The sequence below is a fragment of the Oncorhynchus nerka genome, linkage group LG9a (assembly GCF_034236695.1).
Source record: "Oncorhynchus nerka isolate Pitt River linkage group LG9a, Oner_Uvic_2.0, whole genome shotgun sequence".
NCBI classification, from domain to species: Eukaryota; Metazoa; Chordata; class Actinopteri; order Salmoniformes; family Salmonidae; genus Oncorhynchus; species Oncorhynchus nerka.
In genome coordinates this window covers 19,016,926-19,039,527 of record NC_088404.1, presented here as the reverse complement: position 1 = coordinate 19,039,527, position 22,602 = coordinate 19,016,926, and the positions used below count along the sequence as shown (strand labels likewise).

Here is a 22,602-nt window from a genome sequence, read left to right as displayed (position 1 = left end):
TATGGGGCTATACTCAAAAAAAAGATGACAATAATGAGATGTTTCCACCAATCTAAAGAAAATAAAGCCGGGAACTACACAGCCCACCGTTCCACTTTGTGGACAACGACTCCCATTGTGGGCGGACTCGGAGAGACATGTATCTTGTCAGTATGTCCATAATATTTGGTATAATTCAATTTAAACAGCAAACAGCACATGCAACTGTATGCTGACGCTACAAATTCTATAAGAAGGCGTTTCTGTTTTCAGCTCTGTGATTGGTCATACAGTTGTCAACTCCACAGTATATCTTTCCAGGCGAACCAATCAGCGCGCGCGTATTTGGCTAGTGGATCGGGTGCGCGGGGGCCGACACCGGTAGCTAGCTAGTAGCTAGACGTGAAGGAGGAGCAGAAGTGTCGTAGGACTATGGACCCGGTGAACAATGCTGAGACAGGAGAGACAGAAACCGAACTGGAACCGTGCTACGTTCTCATTCCGAAAGAAACGCGGTGCAAAAAAAAGGAGCAGGAAAAACTGTCCGGAGTTGTCAAGAACGTCCATAGAAAACTGCGAAGAAAATACAGAGAAGGTACGCTAGCTTTGCCCAATTCAGGAGTACGGCGTCTCATCAAACGGGCTATTTAAATTGATCGAAAACAAGGCCCGGATTAGGTAGCTAACGTTATTTTCATTTTTTTGGGGCCTTGCACAAACTGCAAGTGACTGGCAACATGTCAGGGTCTCGCTGCTCTACTGTCTAAAAAAACAAAAACATTGTCATGCAATCATGGCACATGTGCCTAACGTTACATTCACTTAATTTAAATACGGTTAAACTAACGCTAGATCAAGGCCGCCTGTGAACATTTCAATCTGCAGTATACACTTTAAACTAGGCTGTTTGCAATGTTTGTCCCTCATTAGATTTGGCAGTCATCAATTTAAAAAATAATAATAATCGCGCCTCTTATAGCCAGCCATCCAGTGATTTGGTAATGTTGTTCAATTGTAACATACTGGATCACGGGAACTGGCAAAGAGATCAACATGGGTTGTATGGCATTTTGTTTGACGTCATGGGGTATATTCATTAGTCGGACTCTGTTGCAAAATGTTTTATCTATTGTAAAATGTTTAGCAACGGAAACCGTTTACTCCAATCGGAAAACGTTTTGAAACAAAAACGAGAGTTTCTATTGGACAAATGCAGGTCCCTCTCCGTTTGGTTCCTATAGTTTATTTTGCAAACGTTTTGCAATGGAATCCAGCTAATGAATACACCCCTGTTCTGAAACTGAAAAGAACAAGACCCTACAAGTAAACTCAAGTTCAGGCGCATCCATTATGTGATGTTATGAGACACCTGCATATGCCAATAGTATGAGCACATATCATCCAGAGTTGTTGAATTGAGATTGTCTGTTTTGAACAAACATTTTCTAACATGTCCTTCAAAGTGCAATCGTCGTCCGGGTTTGGCCTGGGTGTGCTGTCATTACATTTACATTTAAGTCATTTAGCAGACGCTCTTATCCAGAGCGACTTACAAATTGTAAATAAGAATTTGTTCTTAACTGACTTGCCTAGTTACATTTTAAAAAAGTGGACTCTGAAAGGTCTGAGGCCTAGTATTGAGACTTAATCCTATCTCCTTGTTATTAACTCTAATATTTAGGTCCTTTCATCGAAAACAAAGGTAACGCAAACATGCTTTTCATTATTGGACCCTTCACAGATCATTGGTCACAAACCAAACACCATAAAGAGGTCAGAAGAATGGGCATTTCTGGTTCAGTTCACTTTATTGGCCTTTGCAGGAATTTGTCTTCCATTCAGATGTAGTGCAGGCGGTACAGACATAACCAATGGAGGAATCTGCCAGTAAACGTATTCCTAATAGGGCTGGGAATTGCCAGGAACCGTACGACTTGATATTATCACAATATTTAGGTGCTGATACGATATGTATTGTGATTTTATTGCGATTGGATGTTCCAAAAATATTGCTCACCATCATACAGTGCCTTCAGAAAGTATTCATACTCTTTCACCTTTTCCCACGTTTTGTTACAAAAGGCGATTAAAATTGATTTGATTGTCCTTTTATTTGTCAATGATCTACACAAAATACTATATCAAAGTGGAAGAAAAATTCTGACATTCTGTATAAAAAAAATGAAAAAAATCCACCATCTTGATTTGGATAAGTATTCAACCCCCTGAGTCAATGCATGCTAGAATCACCTTTGGCAGCAACTACAGCTGTGAGTCTCTTTCTGGGTAAGTCTCTTAAGAGGTTTCCACACCAGGATTTTTACATTTGCCCATTATTTTCAAAATTCTTCAAGCTCTGTCAAATTGGTTGTTGATAATTACTAGACAACCATTTCAGGTCTTGCTGTAGATATAAGTCAAAACTGTAACTTGGCCACACTTGTCCTGCTGAAAGGTGAATTCATCTCCCAGTGTCTGGTGGAAAGCAGACTGAACCAGGTTCTCCTCTAGGATTTTGCCTGTGCTTAGCTCCATTCCGTTAAAAAAAAAATTATCCTGGAAAAACTCCAGTCCTTAAAACGATTACTATCATAACCATAACATAATTCAGCCACCACTATGCTTGCAAATATGGAGAGGTACTCTGTAATGTGTTGTATTGGATTTGCCCCAAACATAACTTTGTATTCAGGACAAAAAAATAGTTGCTTTGCCACATTTCTTTGCATTATTACTTTTATGCCTTGTTGCAAACAGGATACATGTTTTTGAATATTTTAATCTGTACAGGTTTACTTTCACTCTTTTTTAAAATTAGGTTAGTATTGTGGAGTAACTACAATGTTGTTGATCCATCCTCAGTTCTCCATTCACAGCCATTAAACTGTAACTAATTTAAAGTCACCATTGGCATTGTGGTGAAATCCCTGAGCAATTTCTTTCCTCTCCAGCAACTGAGTTAGGAAGGACACCTGTATTTTTATAGTGTCTGGGTATATTGATACACCATCCAAAATGTAATAACCACCATGCTAAAAAAGGATATTCAATGTCTGCTTTTTTATTTTTACCAATAGGAGCCCTTCTTTGCGAGGGAATGGAAAACCTCCATGTTTGAATATGTTTGAAATTCACTACTTGACTGAGGGACCATAAAATTACAGTTGAAGTCGGAAGTGTACATACACCTTAGCCAAATACATTTAAACTCAGTTTTTCACAATTCCTGACATTTAATCCTAGTAAAAAGTCCCTGTTTTATAGGATTACCACTTTAATTTAAGAATGTGAAATGTCAGAATAATAGTGTAGAGTGATTTTTATTTCACTATTTATTTCATCACATTCCCAGTAGGTCAGAAGTTTACATACACTCAATTAGTATTTGGTAGCATTGTCTTTAAATTGTTTAACTTGGGTCAAATGTTTTTGGTAGCCTTCCACAAGCTTCCCACAATAAGTTGGGTGAATTTTGGCCCATTCCTCCTGACAGAGCTGGTGTAACTAAGTCAGGTTTGTAGGCCTCCTTTGTATGCCTCCTTGCACGCACACGCCTTTTCAGTTCTACCCACCTATTTTCTATAGGATTGAAGTCAGGGCTTTGTGATGGCCAATACCTTGACTTTGCTGTCCTTAAGCCATTTTGCCACAACTTTGGAAGTATGCTTGGGGTTATTAACCATTTGGAAGACCCATTTGCGACCAAGCTTTAACTTCCTGACTGATGTCTTAATGTTGCTTCAATATATTCACATAATTTTCCAGCCTCATGATGCCATCTATTTTGTGAAGTGCACCAGTCCCTCCTGCAGCAAAGCACCTTCCAAAACATGATGCTGTCACCCCTGTGCGTCACGTTTGAGATGGTGTTCTTCGGCTTGCAAGCATCACCCTTTTCCCTCCAAAACATAACAATGGTCATTATGGCCAAACTGTTCTATTTTTGTTTCATCAGACCAGAGGACATTTCTCCAAAAAGTAAGATCTTTGTCCCCATGTGGAGTTGCAAACCATAGTCTGGCTTTTTCATGGCGGTTTTGGAGCAGTGGCTTCTTCCTTGCTGAGCGGCCTTTCAGGTTATATCGATATAGGACTCGTTTTACTGTGGATATAGATACTTTTGTACCTGTTTCCTCCAGCATCTTCACATTTTTGAAAAACATAATTCCACTTTGACATCATGGGATATTGTGTGTGTGTGTAGGCCAGTGACACATACAATCTTAATTTAATCCATTTTAAATTCCAGCTATAACACAACAATGTGGAAAAAGTCGAGGGATGTGAACACTTTCTGAAGGCACTGTCTGCTGCAGAGGGACGAGAGAGCATGCAACTAGTTTTAATCAGTCATGGAAATTAAAGTGCTGAAAACAAATTGGCTCTCTATTTAAAGAGTACAAGCTATGAAGGAAACATATTGTTTAATAGGATACTGTACATACATTATTATTTTATTTTAAATATCCTGACATGTAACTTATCGTCCCCTCCCCCATCACTAATTTCTAACAGACTGTTTATCATGAGGCAAGTCTTCTCAACTGCAGATATTTTGGTTGCGTTGCAGCAATGCATGATCCCAAATTAGCTAATCTTACTGAAAGAGTATCCAGTGCCACAGATTAAGGCTAGATTGTGTTAAGTTATTCTACCAGTTGAATGGTTGATTTGCCCTGTGCTCTTATGTTGTGATTATCAAACTGGGCAGCGTCTAGGGCTAAATTCAGTCTGTAGCGCTGAACAGCTACGCAACAACGCGATATCAAATGTTAAAGGCAATGTTCCCGTGTTAGCAGAGACTGCATTAAAGGTAAAAGCTCCATATGTCGGCTCAATCGGAAATGACCTTTTAAAATTCAATTGCGCTGTAACGTCGAACTTCAGAGCTACGGCTTGAATCCAGCCCTATTAGTATTTTTGCTCTGCAGCCTGTTTTGTTCAGATGCCGGGCAGCTAAAAAAAATAGCTGAATGTTATGTATATACAGTTGAAGTCAGAAGTTTACATATACTAAGGTTGGAGTCATTTCAAACTCATTTTTCAACCACTCCACAAATTTTTGTTAAACTATTGTTTTTCAAGTCTGTTACTTTGCATGACAGAAGTCATTTTTCCAACAATTGTTTCAACCGATTATTTCACTTAGAACTCACTATCACAATTCCAGTAGGTCTGAAGTTTACATACACTAAATTGACTGTGCCTTTTAAACAGCTTGGAAAATTCCAGAAAATTATATCATGGCTTTAGAAGCTTCTGATGGGTTAATTGACATAATTTGAGTCCATTGGAGGTGTACCTGTGGATGTATTTCAAGGCCTACCTTCAAACTCCATGCCTCTTTGCTTGACATCATGGGAAAATCAAAAGAACTCAGCCAAGACATCAGAAAGCAATTGTAGACCTCCACAAGTCTGGTTCATCCTTGGGCGCAATTTCCAAACGCCTGAAGGTACCACGTTCATCTGTACAAACAATAGTACGCAAGTATAAACATCATGGAACCACGCAGCCGTCATACCGCTCAGCAAGGAGACTCGTTCTGTCTCCTAGAGATGAACATTCTTTGGTACGATAAGTGCAAATCAATCCCAGAACAACAGTAAAGGACCTTGTGAAGATCCTGGAGGAAATGGGTACAAAAGTATCTATATCCACAGTAAAATGAGTCCTATATTGACACAACCTGAAGGCCGCTCAGCAAGGAAGAAGCCACTACTCCAAACTCGTCATTAATTTAAAAAAGCCAGACTACGGTTTGCAACTGCACATGGTGACAAATATTGTACTTTTTGGAGAAATGTCCTCTGGTCTGATGAAACAAAAATAGAACTGTTTGGCCATAATGACCATTGTTATGTTTTGGAGGAAAAATGGGGAGGCTTGCAAGCCGAAGAACACCATCTCAACCGTGACGCACAGGGGTGGCAGCATCATGTTGTGCTTTGCTGCAGGAGGGACTGGTGCATTTCACAAAATAGATGGCATCATGTCATGAGGGAGGAAAATTACGTGGATATATTGAAGAAACAACTCAAGGCATCAGTCAGGAAGTTAAAGCTTGGTCGCAAATGGGTCTTCCAAATGGACAATGACCGCAAGCATTCTTCCAAAGTTGTGGCAAAATGGCTTAAGGACAACGAAGTCAAGGTATTGGAGTGGCCATCACAAAGCCCTGACTTCAATCCTATTGAACATTTGTGGGCAGAACTGAAAAAGCGTGTGCGAGCAAGGAGGCCTATAAACCTGACTCAGTTACACCAGCTCTGTCAGGAGGAATGGGCAAAAAATTCACCCAACTTATTGTGGGAAGCTTGTGGAAGGCTACCCGACACCTTTGACCCAAGTTAAACCATTTAAATGCAATGCTACCAAATACTGAGTGTATGTAAACTTCTGACCCACTGGAAATGTGATGAAAGAACTAAAGCTGAAATAAGTCATTCTCTCTACTATTATTCTGACATGACATTCTTAAAATAAAGTGGTGATCCTAACTGACCTAAAACGGGGACATTTTACTAGGATTAAATGTCAAATTGTGAAACTGAGTTGAAATGTAATTGGCTATGGTGTATGTAAACCTCAGACTTCAACTGGTATGTAGGTATATATTGCAATAATCACACAAAGTAAAAAAAGTAGCATTCAACAGGTCCTTTTCCACTTTAGCAGAAGGACTGGCTAGCTGATGCTCTTGAAAAGACCCTGTCAGCTGACACCATGATTGGTTAATAAGTAAAGCATGATCTGGTCTGCTTGGCATTGCTACCACAGTAATCATGCTTTGTACTACTGCTGTTTATTCCAGCCCGTCTTGTTGTCGTTTCATTTCTGCAAATCTGATATAGGTTTTTTCCCCATGTGGTCATGGGATTTCTTCCTTATCAGCGTGTTTGCTCACGAAACACACATTCTGCTGTGCGTCTGGGAAGACCTGTTGCAGGAAATTTGTGAAGATCTAGACCTAGGAACAGAAGTGAAGACATCTATTGAAAATCCAGTTTTCAGATATGCCAGACATATAATGACGAGTAACTGTTTTGAAAATGTTGAAGCAGCGGTGTTAGCCTGTGGTGTTTTCATCTGAAGGGCTGAACGATTGTGATTCCTCTTGAATGAATGGCCACACTTTATAAGTAGGTACATTCATGTTGGCTTATTGTGCACTCTACGTACGTACTATGCTTGCGTGTTATTTTTTAGAAACAAAACTGACAGGACAAACTTTCAATTCCTGCCATTTTATAATGAAGAATTTCAATGTGATGATATGGGGAAAACAAAGCATCAGTGTTTGGCCCACTTTCATGTAGCCTACAGTGCTTAGTAGTCATACAGTATGTCATACTGTATGGTGTGAGGTGATTTGGTTGCCTTTGTTTCAACCTCCTGCTGCCTGTTATCTTTCCACAGTGGGGGATTTTGAGAAAATCTGGCGAGAGCACTGTGAAGATGAACAGACTCTGAGTGAATACGCCCTGGCCATGAGGAACCTGGCTGACAACCACTGGGCCAAGACCTGCGAGGGAGAGGGACGCATCGAGTGGTGTCGCAGGTAAAATAGTCCCCCACAAAAGGAGACCTTGTAAATAACCCTCTGGCTGTGTTGTACTAGCTCAGAACTCCACTGCTCTATGCTTACTCCGATGACTCATCCAGCCCTTTCGATATCAACACTGTGGGGTAAATCCTAACTTCTGCTTATTGAATTTTCACTTAGTCATGCATTTATTCCAATGGAAAGTTAGGATTTGCCCCATTTTATTTCTTAGCATATCACTGTTTTAACAGTAAGGCATTAATACCATTATGTGTGATGTTTCGGGACTATTTTTCCAGTGTTTGCCAGGAGTATTTTCAGGATGGTGGGATGAAAAGAATGTTGGAGAAGGATGAGAAGAGTGCCAGGCTTGCCATGGCCATGTCGGCCACAGCTCTGAGTGATCAGCCCTATAGCTCCTCTATCCCCAGGTACTGTATTGTGACAGTGTTAAATCAAACATGTCCATTTTTATCTGACTTTTGCTCTGTTTCAGCATGCTCTGTTGTGCGTTCATATTGACACATCTTACCTATATTAGCTACTGCTCTCATTAAGCATTCTTACTCTGTCATACTTAACGCTAACTTAAAGCTTCTGGTTGAAGGTCCATCCCCCAGCTTGGTAAAATGCGGCTGCTGGACGTTGGCAGCTGTTTTAACCCCTTCCTGAAGTTTGACGAGTTCCTCACAGTCGGTATTGACATAGTGCCTGCGGTCGAGGTATGTACTATTACTCTCCGTGATCACTCCCTCGGTCCCAGCTAGAAAGTTCTGACTCTTAGTGTCTTACTCACTAATTTGCTACCGGGACAAAATGCCTAGTTAAATAAAAAATTTAAAATGTCAGGGATATTCATTGTGTGAATATCAGACCACAGAACAATGCTGTCCCTTGACAGTAAGTGTCAACAGGTGATGGGAATGAAACCTGACCTGCTGTGAAGGAACTGGCAGAATATTAGCATCGAGTGATTTAGATAACTAAATGGATTAAGAACAGTACGTCTTAGATATGGGTCTAAAATGCCACTGAATGATGAGAACAGCTTGTGTTGCTCTGAAGTATCTGTTTCTACCCTTTCCCCTCAGAGTGTATACAAGTGTGACTTCCTCAACCTCCAGCTCCAGCAGCCTCTGCAACTGGCTGGCGACACAGTGGAAGCCTTCCTGAGACAGCTGCGTAGCCCCATCGACTCCCTGCCCGCCCAGCTCTTCCACGTAGTAGTCTTCTCTCTGCTCCTGTCCTACTTCCCCTCGCCTTACCAGCGCTGGATCTGCTGCAAGAAGGCCCACGAGCTGCTGGAACTGCACGGCCTGCTGCTCATCATCACCCCAGACTCCTCCCACCAGAACCGCCACACCCTCATGATGCGCAGCTGGCGCGTGGCGGTGGAGTCGCTTGGCTTCAGGCGCTGCAAGTACATCAAGTTCTCCCACATGCACCTCATCGCCTTCCGCAAGGTGTCCCTGGCCACCACCAGCGACCTGGTCAGCCGTAACTACCCCGAGATGCTCTACATTCCTCAGGACTTCCAATCCCCCGAGGAGGAGGACTACACCGACGTGCCAGTTCAAGTGCGCTCTGACTTCGAGGACGACCAGCTGGCGTGGGGCTTCATGGAGCTGCCCGACACGCCATATGACTCGGATAGCGGAGAGAGCCAGAGCAGCTCTGTACCCTTCCTACACGAGCTGGAGGACCCCATTCTACTGCAGAGCTGAGCTAGACCAGCTAAAACCCTACTAGCTACTCTCTTCTCTTTTACCAGTTCCAATTCGATCCCACCACTCCTCTTGGCCATAACCCTTCAATGTTTGCAGAGCTGTAATGTGGAAGCAATATGGGTGACGCTTTAACGCCACACTACTTATACCTATCCAGAGCCTTCAGACATGCAACATCGAGTGGTTAGGCCCAAGGGGGGAGGGATACAGTCTGTCTGTACACAACTGCTGCGCTACCAAATGAACCTGCTGCATTCTTCTCACACTCCTCCTCTTCCTTAACTAAACCATGCAGTTTGCACAGAGTGAAAGAAAAAGATGTTTACAGAAGTCAGTTTATTTTTTTTCAATATCTTCGATGGTTAGTCACTCAACACAATACACACGTCAGTAAATAAGGTAGTTTAAAAAAATAAAAACTTGGTCGTTGAATACCCTCAGGATAGACTGAGAGTAAGTCTGCCCCTTGGATTTAAAAAAACATCTTTGATCTCACTCTACTAACAGAAGAAAAGCAATCTTTACTCCTTCAAAGGCTTTTTCTTAGTAGTTAGACAGTGAATGTGCTTCAGTGCCAGCAAGCCGCTGACTTTAAATCCCTCTTAAATGGATTCATACCACAGAGGTTTGTCAAGTTTGGTTGGAGTGGAGCAATTGAGATGTTAGTCAGGTGAGGCTAGAATTTCTCTAATTCTTGGTGTGCATTTACATTTTCTAAAAAAATAAGAAGAAAAATACATTGTACTCTCAGCCAAAAGTGTGTGAAAATGGCGATTTAATTCAGCATTTTGGCTGATTTCATGGCTCTTTTACAATAGATTTGTAGCATTTTCAGAACTTTAAGATAGGTGTACGTAATTACTTTTACTAATGTGAAACTTAACTGTGTTTTTCTCATTGTGTAACATGGTACGAGTTGTGAAATAGTCATTGCTCTCTTTTCTGTGCTGGTGTGAAGAAACTGGTTTTAATCCATGTTAATTTACCTTCAATGTTGTAACCCAGAAGATTTAGCATTTTGTCATTACATCCTTGTTTGTAATCACTTTTCTGTAACAATACTTAGGCTACATTATCAAATCAATAATATGTCTGGATTTATGTCTTTGCTTCTTTATAGGTAGCTGGTAGCTTCTATGGGTACTGGTAACATATTCCAAAAAAGAAGACTGCCTACACTCTGTCGACGTGTCCTTGAGCAAGGCACTTAACCCTAATTTACTCCAGGGGCACCGTACTATTATGGCTGACCCTTTTAAAACAACACATTTCACTGCACCTATCCGGTGTATGTAGTGATAAAACATTTTATTATGTTCACTGACGTGAAACAGGTCGACCAAGAGACTAAAGCTCTAGCTGTCAGTTGCTGTTCATCTCTCTTCCTTTACTCTACGTCGTATCTGAGGACAGAAACATTTGCCTTAAGCATTTTTACATTTTTGTCATTACAGTAGTAGTAAGTTCATACATTTTAATACTTTTTTCACACTGGTCCCCCGTGGGAATCAAACCCATAACCCTGGCGCTACAAGTGCCACTCTCTACCATGTAATCCTACATGGGACTAGCATTCGTCATTTCTGAATTAAAAATATTAATTGTTTTTATGATTTTGTTTTTTTTTTTGTTTTTTTTTCATTCATGGGTTGCTAGTATAGGTGTATCAACAAATACTGAGTCATTCATTGCATCAGGAAGTACATTTTGACTTTCACTTTACACATGAAAGTACTAAATGTGTACTCTGCTTAAGTTTTAACTCCAAACAATTTAAAATGATCTTGTTATGAGCGCTCAAACAATTCCAAATGATTCACCTCAATGAGGTTTTGCACTAATACCCTGCTGTCTCATCATTGGTCATGCAACTTCTGATCCCATCAAAGTGCATTTTAGCAATAGCCAGGTGTATCCTGAAAGTACTGTATCTTATGGGGAATGGTATTTATGTTCCCCTTTTTAGTGTGGATGTGTGTTTGTTGTAATGTACTTGTTTGTGGCACTTTACTTCATAAATAGTAGATGAATCTCTCAGCTGCCATGAGTCATGTGATTCCTGTCATGGGGGATTTAGGAATTAGGTCTCCCAGATGGCATCCTATTCTTTATGGGCCTTGCTCAAAACTAGTGCACTATATGGGGAATAGGGTGCCATTTGGGATGCTGCACAAACAACCATAGTCTTACTAGTATAAACAGTATGATGTACATCAGGATACCTGTAATCCTAAAGGTGCCTTCTTACTTATCCCCAGTAATGTTTTTGCAATCCTGATTCTCATGCCATACTGTGTTGGAAAACTCACACTTCACTTGGCGGCATACAACGGGCTTCTTTTGCCAAATGTTTGTCATGTGCAACTGCCCAAATGAGCTACCATCTACCACTGCAAAGTATCATTGGCTCAATGTTTTACCCTAAGAACAATATATTTTGTTTAAATTTGTCATTTTTCATTAATAATTACTTTGCATTCAACTTGCTCTAAATCTGTTAACTTTCTGGTCAGTTCATGTTTGGTGCACTTTCAACTATTTCTCTTTAACAGAAAATACAAAATACATTTCTCATTATAGTTCATTTTCTTGAGCGTTGTCAATTGTACCAGTTAGCATTTAGGGATACATCTCATCTGTCTTCCAAGAATTTAAGTCCATTACTTGCATGAATAGCTTCATTTTCAGTATTAAGGAATTCGACAGTGTATTTTTTTTCTTCTCTCTTTTATAAATGAATGGAAATGCAGTGTTCATGTGTGATTATTGTGTCCTCTTCCATTCACTGTTTTCCTATAGGACTGAAGTAAACTAATTGAGTCATGGTATTGATTAGCTAGTAGATTGTAACGGGCTAATGTAATGCTTTCATTAGCCATTACAGGATAGGTACTGTTTGGCGTAGCAGACTTTTCGACCAACCTTAATTTGGCGATACCATCTTCGTTCTCGAGTCGGCCAAACATGTGCTTCTAAAATGTCCATTTTCAGGTGGTTCGTTTCAATTGAGAAAATCCTCTGTTATTAAAATGTTTTTGCTTCATGAAGTAATCCAATGATGGGTACGCTACGATTGTTTCTATTTCAAATATTCTCTCATTGATCGAGACCAGTGAGTGTCACGACAAGCGGCAGTTTCGGGTGGACTCAACTGTCGCAATGAGAGAAGATATGAAGTAGACAAGATAGTGGCATATGCATTGTTGGATTACAACATTTGCATTTATTTTAATAATGGTACATTTTCTAAATTCAAGGGAACCACCTGCAACTGGACACCAACATTCTAGAAGATACATGTTTGGGTGACTCTAAAGAAGATAGTATGGCCAAGGTTGGTCTAAAATTCTCTGCTACGCCAAACTACCTGTCTTGTAACGGCTAATTGAGCATCACATTAGCCCGTTACAATCTGCTTACTAGGTGTTGATCATGTTAGTTAGGGCATAAGTATATCAATGTGTAGTATATTTTGACCTATATTGATAAAGTATTTGTAATATTCAGTGGAAGAGCCTCATTTACAGTACGTCTAGATTGATTGATTAGTCATCACACATTATGAATTTCCATACTTCGACTTTCCGCCACTTTGTTTGTACTACTGACTTGCCGTAGTGACGTCGAGAGGACGTTCTAGTTTGATGGCGGCAGTCATTTGACCGAAAAGTTTTCGAAGTGGAAAATAAGTATTTTTGTCTCCTGCTTCTTCAAGTGAAATAAGTTAATTTGGGCTAGCTAGGTTTGTATGAGACGTATCTATTTACATACGAAAGAAGAGAAACAGCAAACGGACCATGTAATCAAGCGTACCATCTGCCAGTCGTACAACTGCAAGCTAGCTACCGGCAAATCATGTAGCTAGCTAACTAGCAAAAACCATGTAGCTAGCTAACTAGCAAAAACTAGCTAACTAGCTAGTAACTTCTAGCTAACGTTAGCTAGCTTAGACGACCTATCACTAGCTCAAAGTTTGCTGCTCTGTTAGTTCAAGGTGGCTAGCTAGTGAGTGACATTTTTTTCGCCATGGTCTTGCAATCTAGCTAGCTAAATTTGCTTCATGGAAAGGTTTTAATTGCCTCTGAACTCTTAACTAATAACGTTACCAGCTGTAACAAACTGTTAACTACTCTTCCATATCAAAATGTTTCGCTTACGGTACTGTGTCAGTCACTGTCTGCATGCAGCGATGACCAGACTGGAGGAGGTCAACGGAGAGGTCAACATGTGGTCCTCTGTCAGATGTCTGGGCTACCTGTCTGGTCTGAACCTGCTGGTGGCACTCTGCCTGGGGCTCTATGTGCGATGGGAGAAGACTGAGGAACCCATGATCCTCATCATATTTGTTCTGGCCCTGTTTGTCCTCGGTATAGCAAGCATACTGTACTATTACTTCAGCATGGAAAAAGTCAGCCTGAGCCTCCTCCACCTGTGGTTTGGCTTCCTGCTTGGCCTCCTGTGTTTCCTCAACAACCCCACTCTGGAGAGCAACATCAAAGAGCAAGCTACCAACTACCTCCTGCTGGCCAGTGTTGTCTTGAGGACGCTGTGGGCTCTGCTGGAGAGGATGTGTGGCTGCACCAGGTACCGCCCTGCCTTCCTCACCTCAGCAGAGGCCCTGGAGCTGGCAGGCTTTGCCATCGCCAGTACTGTCTTATTCATCCAGAAGTCCATGAGCGTAGTGGTGCTGGTGGTGGCCCTGGCTACTCTGATGGTGGCCCTGCGCATGAAGGCTCTCCTGGCCCTGCCCAACCTGGTCTGCTTCTCCATCATCACTGCGGTGCTGTTCTTCAAGGCTCTGGGCATCACCACCAACCCCTTCGCCCTGGCATGTTTCTTCAGCCAGCTGATCTGCGACCCCTTGCTGGACGTGTACTTCAGTGGGCTGTCGGTGACCGAGCGCTGGCTGCCCTACCTTGCCTGGAGGGGGCTGTGGCGCAGGCTGTCCCTCCTGCCTTTGCTGCTGGCGGAGGTGATTTGAATTCATTTTATTTGACACATTTAAAATGCACATAGATTTTCCCCAGCCATGTGAGTACAATGATGCACACAAAAAATAATTGAGGATAAAAACACATAGTCAACAGGAGACTTACTTGCATTGTGGTCCTTGTTCCCAGGTGGGCTTCTGGATCCTGGCAGCCCTGAAGCTGGTGGACCTGGACCGGTGGTACCTGATGATCCCGGGCTTCATTCTGAGTGGGGTGTTCTGGGCCATCTGTCACGTGGTGTTCATCATCACTCTGTGGGGCTTCCACACCAAGCTTAGTGACTGCCAGAGGGTGTGTCTGGCCCAGGGAGCCGGAAGCAGCTGCATAGACAAGGTTATGGCCTCTAAAGGAGTCAGACACTTCTGTCTCATCTCTGAACGCCTGGTGCTCTTCAGTCTGGTGTCCACTGTCATCTTGGCTGCTTTATCATGGCAGGTATGTCTCCAGTCATTGATATAGCACTGTTATTCAGTCCAGACAAGCAATGTTATACATTAATGGCTCATATAACTTAGTCTGTTTTATTGATAAGCTATGTTAACTGGCGTAAAATAAATTGAGATTGGACACTTTCCCATAGTTTTTGAGGTCATTGATATTCAGAGCCATCTTCTCAACCTCATAGTCCTCCTTATTTGGTTAGTGTGTGAATGTGACCCATTGTGTCTGTCTGTGTCTCAGTCCTCCAGCAGTATCTTTATGAGTATGCTCCTGCTGGTCCTGGCTCTGGAGTCTCTGTTCCATGGCCTCTTCTATGAGCTGGGGAACTGCCTAGGTGGCACATGTGTGGGGTATGCAGTGGTCATCCCCACCAACTATTGCAGGTAGGAATGTATGGATAGTGGACACCCAAATATATACAGTGCCTTCAGAAAGTATTCACACCCCTTGACCTTTTCCACATTTTCATGTTACAGCCTGACTTTAAAATGGATTAAATTGAGATTTTATGTCACTGGCCTGTACACAATACCGTCATAATGTCAAAGTTTTATTTGAAATATTTACAAATGAATTACAAACGAAAAGCTGAAATGTCTTGAGCCAATAAGTATTCAACCCCTTTGTTATGGCAAGCCTTAAGTCAAGGAGTTAAACATTTCTTAACAAATCACATAATAAGTTGCATGGACTTACTCTGTGTGCAATAATAGTATTTAACATGACTTTTGAATGACTACCCAATATATGTACCCAACACATAATTAATTGTAAGGTCCCTCCGTCGAGCATTGAATTTCAACCAAAAAGACCAGGGAGGTTTTCCAATGCCTTGCAAAGAAGGACACCTATTGGTAGATGGGTAAAAGAAAAAGCAGACATTGAATATCCTTTTGAGCATGGTGAAGTAATTAATTGGTGTATCAATACACCCAGTCACTACGAAGATACAGGTGTCTTTCCTAACTCAGCTTACAGTTAGAGTTTAATGGCTCTGATAGGAGAAAACTGAGGATTTATCAACAACATTGTAGTTACTCAACAATACTAACCTATATGACAGAGTGAAAAGAAGGAAGCCAGTAAGTACAGAATTAAAAATATTCCAAAACATGCATCCTGTTTGCAACAAAGCACTAAAGTAATACTGCAAGAAATGTGGCAAATAAATTAACTTTATGTTCTGAATACAAAGTGTTATGTTTGGGGCAAATCCAATACAACACGTTACTGAGTACCACTTAATATTTTCAAGCATAGTAGTTGGCTGCATCATGTTTTGGGATATATTCCCTCTAAACTGTGTGTGTGCGCAGCCACACACTTCCTCCAGGACACGCAGAAGAAATGCCATGCCGGGCAGAGACGCAAGAGAAGAAACCTTACTGAGTTTGCACAACTAGTTTGCACTATATAAATCAATGTTTTTTCTGTGATGGAATCCACATCAAATCTGCCCCTTTTCAATGCAACAGACCAAACCAAATCTAACTTTGCAGGATTAAGTCTGCAAATTTGTTATAGGCAGAGCCAGAGAATTCTATCGTCAGGTGTAGCCCACAAGCGGTCTTTTAATCAGCGAGTGAATGCGCTATTCAGATCAGAGTGCAGAGCTGCGCATGTGCACATTTGTTGATATTCTTTGCTAGGTGTGAGTTATTAGCCCAGTTATAGATAAGTATAGGTCAGCAATGGGGAATTACTGTTTCCTACATTTCAAGCTGTTGTTGTAAAGCCAGTCAGGTGAGAGAAAAAAAAGCTTATGTTTTAATTCAAGGGGCAGTGTTGTATTTTGAGACAGGCTTGATTATGCAAATAGGTAGAGGGGTAGCCTACATTATCTAATTCTCTGTATGGTAATAATAATTCATTATATTTTGTAAAGTGGTTTCTTGCATCTCACAATACAATGCAATTTACAGTCACCTATTTGGCCCATGGTGTTACAGATCAAGTAAAATATCATTTATTCATATCAAGCCCTTCATAATCTAAAAATGTTTTCTAAAAGTCTCATGCAATGTAGGCCTGCATTGAACACCACATATTAGAGGGCACATTGGTTATGGGTATGCTTGTAATCATTAAGGACTGGGGAGTTTTTCAGGATAAAAAATAAACATAATAGAGCTAAGCACAGGCAAAATTCTAGAGGAAAACCTGGCTCAATCTGCTTTCCAATGAGACACGGAGAGACCAATTCACCTTTCAGCAAGACAATAACCTAAAACACAAGGCCAAATATACGCTGGAGATGCTTTACCAAGACGACATCAAATGTTCCCGAGTGACCTAGTTACAGTTTTGACTTAAATCGTATTGAAAATGGCTTTCTAGCAATGATCAACAGCCAACTTGACAGAGCTTGGAAGAATTTAAAAAATAATAATGTAGCATCCAGGTGTGCAAAGCTCTTAGACTTACCCAGAAAAACTCACAGCTGTAATCACTGCCAAAGGTGATTCTAACATGTATTGACTCAAGTGTGTGAATACTTATATAAATGAGATACTAAATACTATTGTATTTAATTGTCAATACTTTTTTTTTTCAAAAATCTCTAAAAACATTTTTTTTTTCACTTTGTCATGGGGTATTGTGTGTAGATGGGTAAGGGGAAAATAATATTTAATCCATTTTGAATTCAGGCTGTAACACAACAAAATGTGTAACAAGTCAAGGGGTACGAATACTTTCTGAAGGCACTGTACAGTACAAACTATACTATACTTACTCAACACACGGGCGCATACTTTTGTACAGTCTTTAATTTAACTTACCCTTACTGCAATCATCCTCACTCCTCCTCTCTCCCTTGCAGTCCTGATGGGCAGCCCACTCTGTTACCTCCGGACCAGGTACATATGTTGAACATGCATTCCACGGGCATGTTGAACAGTATACAGAATTTCTTCTCCCACCACATGATCGAGACGTTCGGCTGCGACTACTCCACCAGCGGGGTGACTCTGGAAGCCCTACAGGTGAAGCTCAAAGCCTTCATGGAGCTCTGCACAGCCGATGGGCCTCGCCACGACACCTATGTGGTGTTCTACAGTGGGCATACCCACCGCAGTGGGGAGTGGGCACTAGCAGGTACCAATCACTTAGAAGTTTTGTCATTCTGTGAAGCTCAGTTACTTTAACTCACTCTCTGTAGCACATTCTTTTATGGTACTGAAACCACAAAATAAAGTACTATCCACCGCAGTATTCCACTGCTCTCTCTCTAACTCTGCCCTGTGCTGTGGTTGTCTGTCAGGAGGGGGCACCCTTCAACTGGACAAGATCCTGGAATGGTGGAGGGAGAAGAACAATGACTCCTGCTCCCGCCTCATCCTGGTCCTGGACAGTGAGAACTCCCTACCCTGGGTGAAGGAGGTAAGGAAGGTGGGGGGGCTTTATGTGGCGGTGCAGGGGGCCCAACTAGCCCGAGCCACGGATATTGAGCTCCAGAACACCCCCCAGCTTGGGGACTTCACCTCTCAGTGGGTGGAGTACAACTGCAATGCAGACAGCACTGTCCAGTGGTCAGAGAGGGGAAGGACTGTCACCGCTGCCTACGGCATTTCTAAGCACTGGAGTGATTACACACTGCACCTGCCCACAGAAAGTGATGTCACTCAACACTGGAGGATGTACTTCCCCAGGATGACCTACCCCGTGGTCCAGTTAGCGCTCTGGTGTGGGGGGCTGAACCTGCTTTGGCTATGCAGTGTCTGCCTACGGTGCCTCAAAAGGGTCAAACTCAACTGGTTTCCCCCAGCCATACTAGACACTGGCCAAGGATTCAAGTTGGTCAAATCTTAGAAATTCACCTCTGTAAGAATCATACTGTCTAAGGCTTCTTCACTTTGTATTTACATGTTTTTCACCGTACAGAATTTTTTTCTAAATCAGTTTTTGTAATTGATTGATTGGTTGCGTGATATTGATCGCTGAGTTTTTAGGACCCTCAGTGAAGGCAGCTGTTGATTGTGAAATCTTAAAAGGATACTTCGGGAGTTTGGCAATGAGGCTCTTTATCTACTTCCCCAGAGTCAGATGAACTAGTAGATATCATGTCTCTGTGTCAAGTATGAAGGAAGTTAGAGGTCACTAGCATTAGCACAATGAGTGGATGTCTATGGGTATCTGCTAGCATGCTGAAATCCCAAGGTTTCCCTTTAATGACTAACTAGACAGTTACAGATAGTGTGTGTGAGCTATATGTTTTGCTTATGTGTGCTAAAGTACTAAGTTACTGATATGAGGTTCCTGATTTTGATGTACTATGGTATTTTGATGTAGTACTTTATATGTACTACATATTTCTTTCCCAAATTATTGTTTGGCTATTCCTTAAGTCATTCTATAGATTCATTAGTGGTGGTTATTTGATTTGATTAGAGTTTTGTTTTAAATCATTTAATTTCTAGTCTTTTGGTGGGTTTATTGGGGTAGTTGTACCGTTCTCTGAACTCCAGTTGTACCGGCTTATTCCCACCTTTCAAAAAAAACTTTTCTCTTAATTCAATCTCTCTAAAAATTCTAATTGAAATGTATACCTCTTTTTCCCTGTTTATCACAATTTCAGGCTGAGAAGCCCTGCTGCTGTAGTGAAGTAGTATCATATTGTCACTCTCCCAGATTGGATTTTCAAACAACAAAAAGTTGCAGTGGTTACACTGATTGCACCATTCATCTATTATGACCAATGCATGCCCCCATCCAGCTTTGTAAATCTGATATTTTTCACAAATGGCCTTTTGTCCCTGTTCAAAAAAGGATATCAGGTTATTAAGATATTGTATTACGATAATAGTTCATTTATTTTCAAGAGTGGAATGTGGATTTATAGTTCGATACTTTCATATTTGATTGCTATCCATGCGTTTCCATACATCTAGGCCTATTTGTATATTCAGCTTTTAATTAACTACTTTATGTCAAAGCTTTGAAAAGTATTGAAAGGTTGCTGGATTGAATCCCAGAGCTGACAAGGTAAAAATCTGTCGTTCTGCCACTGAGCAAGGCAGTTAACCCACTATTACCCGGGCGCCGAAGACGTGGATGTCGATTAAGGCAGCACTCCACACCTCTCGGATTGAGAGGGGTTGGGTTAAATGCGGAAGACACATTTCAGTTGAATGCATTCAGTTGTACAACCGACTAGGTATCCCCCTTTCCCTAATCACTGCTGTTTCACATCTGCTATTCATTTATTTTGTATGAATAACTTTACTGCTTTTGGGACGTCTGGTATCTACCATAATTACCTCAGGGAGTCTGAGGGTTGTTACTGTACCTATACTGATTGCACTACCTGGAGGAATATGGACCCAATGTAGGATGTGATCTTGCATTTATGCGTGATTGTATTCTGGGTTTATCATATACAGTGATTTAGATATTCAAGCTTAGCCTAATCAACTGTGTGTATGGAAATGTTTTAATCTTAAGCATTGACAGAATTCTCAACTATGCAATAAAAATGGAGATTTCAGTGTTTTTAATTGATATATGGACAAATTATGCGCTCTGCTGGTGTGCCTGTCTATTCCACTTTGCTGTAATCTCTTCATTAAGTGTAAATTAGTCTAATGCAGCCAGCCACCTCCTTTCAGGCTATCAAAGAACATTAGGCTAGATATTGACGGAGTTTACAGATTTGTAACAAACTTAATGTTAATACAGTGTTTTTCAAATCAGGACCCCCTAGTCCTGGGGACTCACATACAGTGCCTTGCAAAAGTGTTCATCCCCTTGGTGTTTTTCCTATTTTCTTGCATTACAACCTGTAGTTTAAATTGATATTATTTGGATTTCATGTAATGGACATACACAAAATAGTCCAAATTGGTGAAGTGAAAAAAAATAACTTGTTAAAAAAAAAAAAATGGAAAGTGGTGCACGCATATGTATTCACCCCCTTTGCTCGGAAGCCCCTAAATAAGATCCGGTGTAACCAATTACCTTCAGAAGTCACAATTAGTTAAAGTCCACCTGTGTGCAATCAAATTGTCACCTAATCTGTCACATGATCTCTCTATATACAGTTGTGGCCAAAAGTTTTGAGAATGACACATTATTTTTAGCAAAGTCTGCTGCCTCAGTTTTTTTTTTGCATATACTCCAGAATGTTATGAAGAGTGATCCGATGAATTGCAATTAATTGCAAATTCCCTCTTTGCCATGCAAATGAACTGAATCCCCCAAAAACATTTCCACTGCATTTTAGCCCTGCCACAAAAAGACCAGCTAACATGTCGCTGATTCTCTCGTTAACATTAACACAGGTGTGAGTGTTGACGAGGACAAGGCTGGAGATCACTCTGTCATGCTGATTGAGTTCGAATAACAGACTGGAAGCTTCAAAAGGAGGGTGGTGCTTGGAATCATTGTTCTTCCTCTGTCAACCATGGTTACCTACAAGGAAACACATGTCATCATTGCTTTGCACAAAAAGGACTTCACAGGCAAGGATATTGCTGCCAGTAAGATTGCACCTAAATCAACCATTTATCAGATCATCAAGAACTTCAAGGAGAGCGGTTCAATTGTTGTGAAGAAGGCTTCAGGACGCCCAAGAAAATCCAGCAAGAGCCAGGACTGTCTCCTAAAGTTGCTTCAGCTGCTGGATCGGGGCACCACCAATACAGAGCTTGCTCATGAATGGCAGGCAGGTGTGAGTGCATCTGCACGCACAGTGACGGGAAGACTTTTGGAGGACGGCCTGGTGTCAAGAAGGGCAGCAAAGAAGCCACTTCTCTCCAGGAAAAACATCAGGGACAGACTCATATTCTGCAGAAGGAACAGGGATTGGACTGCTGAGGACGGGGGTAAAGTCATTTTCTCTGATGAATCCCCTTTCCGGTTGTTTGGGGCATCCAGAAAAAGGCTTGTCCCGGAGAAGACAAGGTGAGCGCTACCATCAGTCCTGTGTCATGCCAACAGTAAAGCATCCTGAGACCATTCATGCGTGGGGTTGCTTCTCAGCCAAGGGAGAGGGCTCACTCACAATTCTGCCTAAGAACACAGCCATGAATAAAGAATGGTACCAACACATCCCCAAGAGCAACTTCTCCCAACCGTCCAAGAACAGTTTGGTGACGAACAATGCCTTTTCCAGCATGATGGAGCAACTTGCCCATAAGGCAAAAGTGATAACTAAGTGGTTCGGGGAACAAAACATCTATATTTTGGGTCCATGGCCAGGAAACTCCCCAGACCTTAATCCCATTGAGAACGTGTGGTCAATCCTCAAGAGGCGGGTGGACAAACAAAAACCCACATTCTGACAAACTCCAAGCATTGATTATGCAAGAATGGGCTGCAATCAGTCAGGATGTGGCCCAGAAGTTAATTGACAGCATGCCAGGGTGGATTGCAGAAGTCTTGAAAAAGGGGCAACACTGCAAATATTGACTCTGTGCATCAACTTCATGTAATTGTCAATAAAAGCATTTGACACTTATGAAACGCTTGTAATTATACGTCACTATTCCATAGTAACATCTGACAAAAATATCTAGACACTGACGCAGCAAACTTTGTGAAAATTTATATTTGTGTCATTCTCAAAACCTTTGGCCACGACTGTACACCTGTTCTGAAATGCCCCAGAGTCTGCAACACCACTAAGCAAGGGGCACCACCAAGCAAGCGGCACCATAAAGACCAAGGAGCTCTCAGGTCAGGGACAAAGTTGTGGAGAAGTACAGATCAGGGTTTGGTTATAAAAAAAAATCTGAAATTTTGAAAATCCCATGGAGCACCATTAAATCCATTATTAATAAATGGAAAGAATATGGCACCACAGCAAACCTGCCAAGAGAGGGCCACCCACAAAAACTAACCCTGAAGGACTTGCAAAACTCCACAGCGGAGATTGGAGTATCTGTCCATGGGACCACTTTAAGCCATACACTCCACAGAG

General features: G+C 41.5%; 2 protein-coding genes across 3 annotated transcripts; both read left to right on the top strand.

The window, feature by feature from the left end:
• The first annotated feature begins 336 nt into the window (after nt 1-336).
• On the top strand, nt 337-12,001 carry bmt2 (base methyltransferase of 25S rRNA 2 homolog). 2 transcript variants are annotated; one of them, XM_029667503.2, is made up of 5 exons: nt 337-574; nt 7,399-7,540; nt 7,825-7,956; nt 8,133-8,247; nt 8,617-12,001. In XM_029667503.2, the coding sequence occupies exons 1-5, from the start codon at nt 412-414 to the stop codon at nt 9,247-9,249; spliced, it is 1,185 nt and encodes a 394-aa protein (XP_029523363.1). In that variant the 5' UTR covers nt 337-411; the 3' UTR covers nt 9,250-12,001. The 2 variants fall into 2 exon arrangements, with proteins under 2 accessions (XP_029523363.1, XP_029523364.1); XM_029667504.2 differs by lacking the exon at nt 337-574 and adding an exon at nt 6,897-7,121.
• Nucleotides 12,002-12,856: 855 nt separating this feature from the next.
• tmem168b (transmembrane protein 168b) lies at nt 12,857-20,174 on the top strand. Its single transcript, XM_029667502.2, has 5 exons — nt 12,857-14,224; nt 14,373-14,678; nt 14,925-15,067; nt 17,506-17,780; nt 17,947-20,174. The coding sequence occupies exons 1-5, from the start codon at nt 13,397-13,399 to the stop codon at nt 18,492-18,494; spliced, it is 2,100 nt and encodes a 699-aa protein (XP_029523362.2). The 5' UTR covers nt 12,857-13,396; the 3' UTR covers nt 18,495-20,174.
• Nucleotides 20,175-22,602: the final 2,428 nt, after the last annotated feature.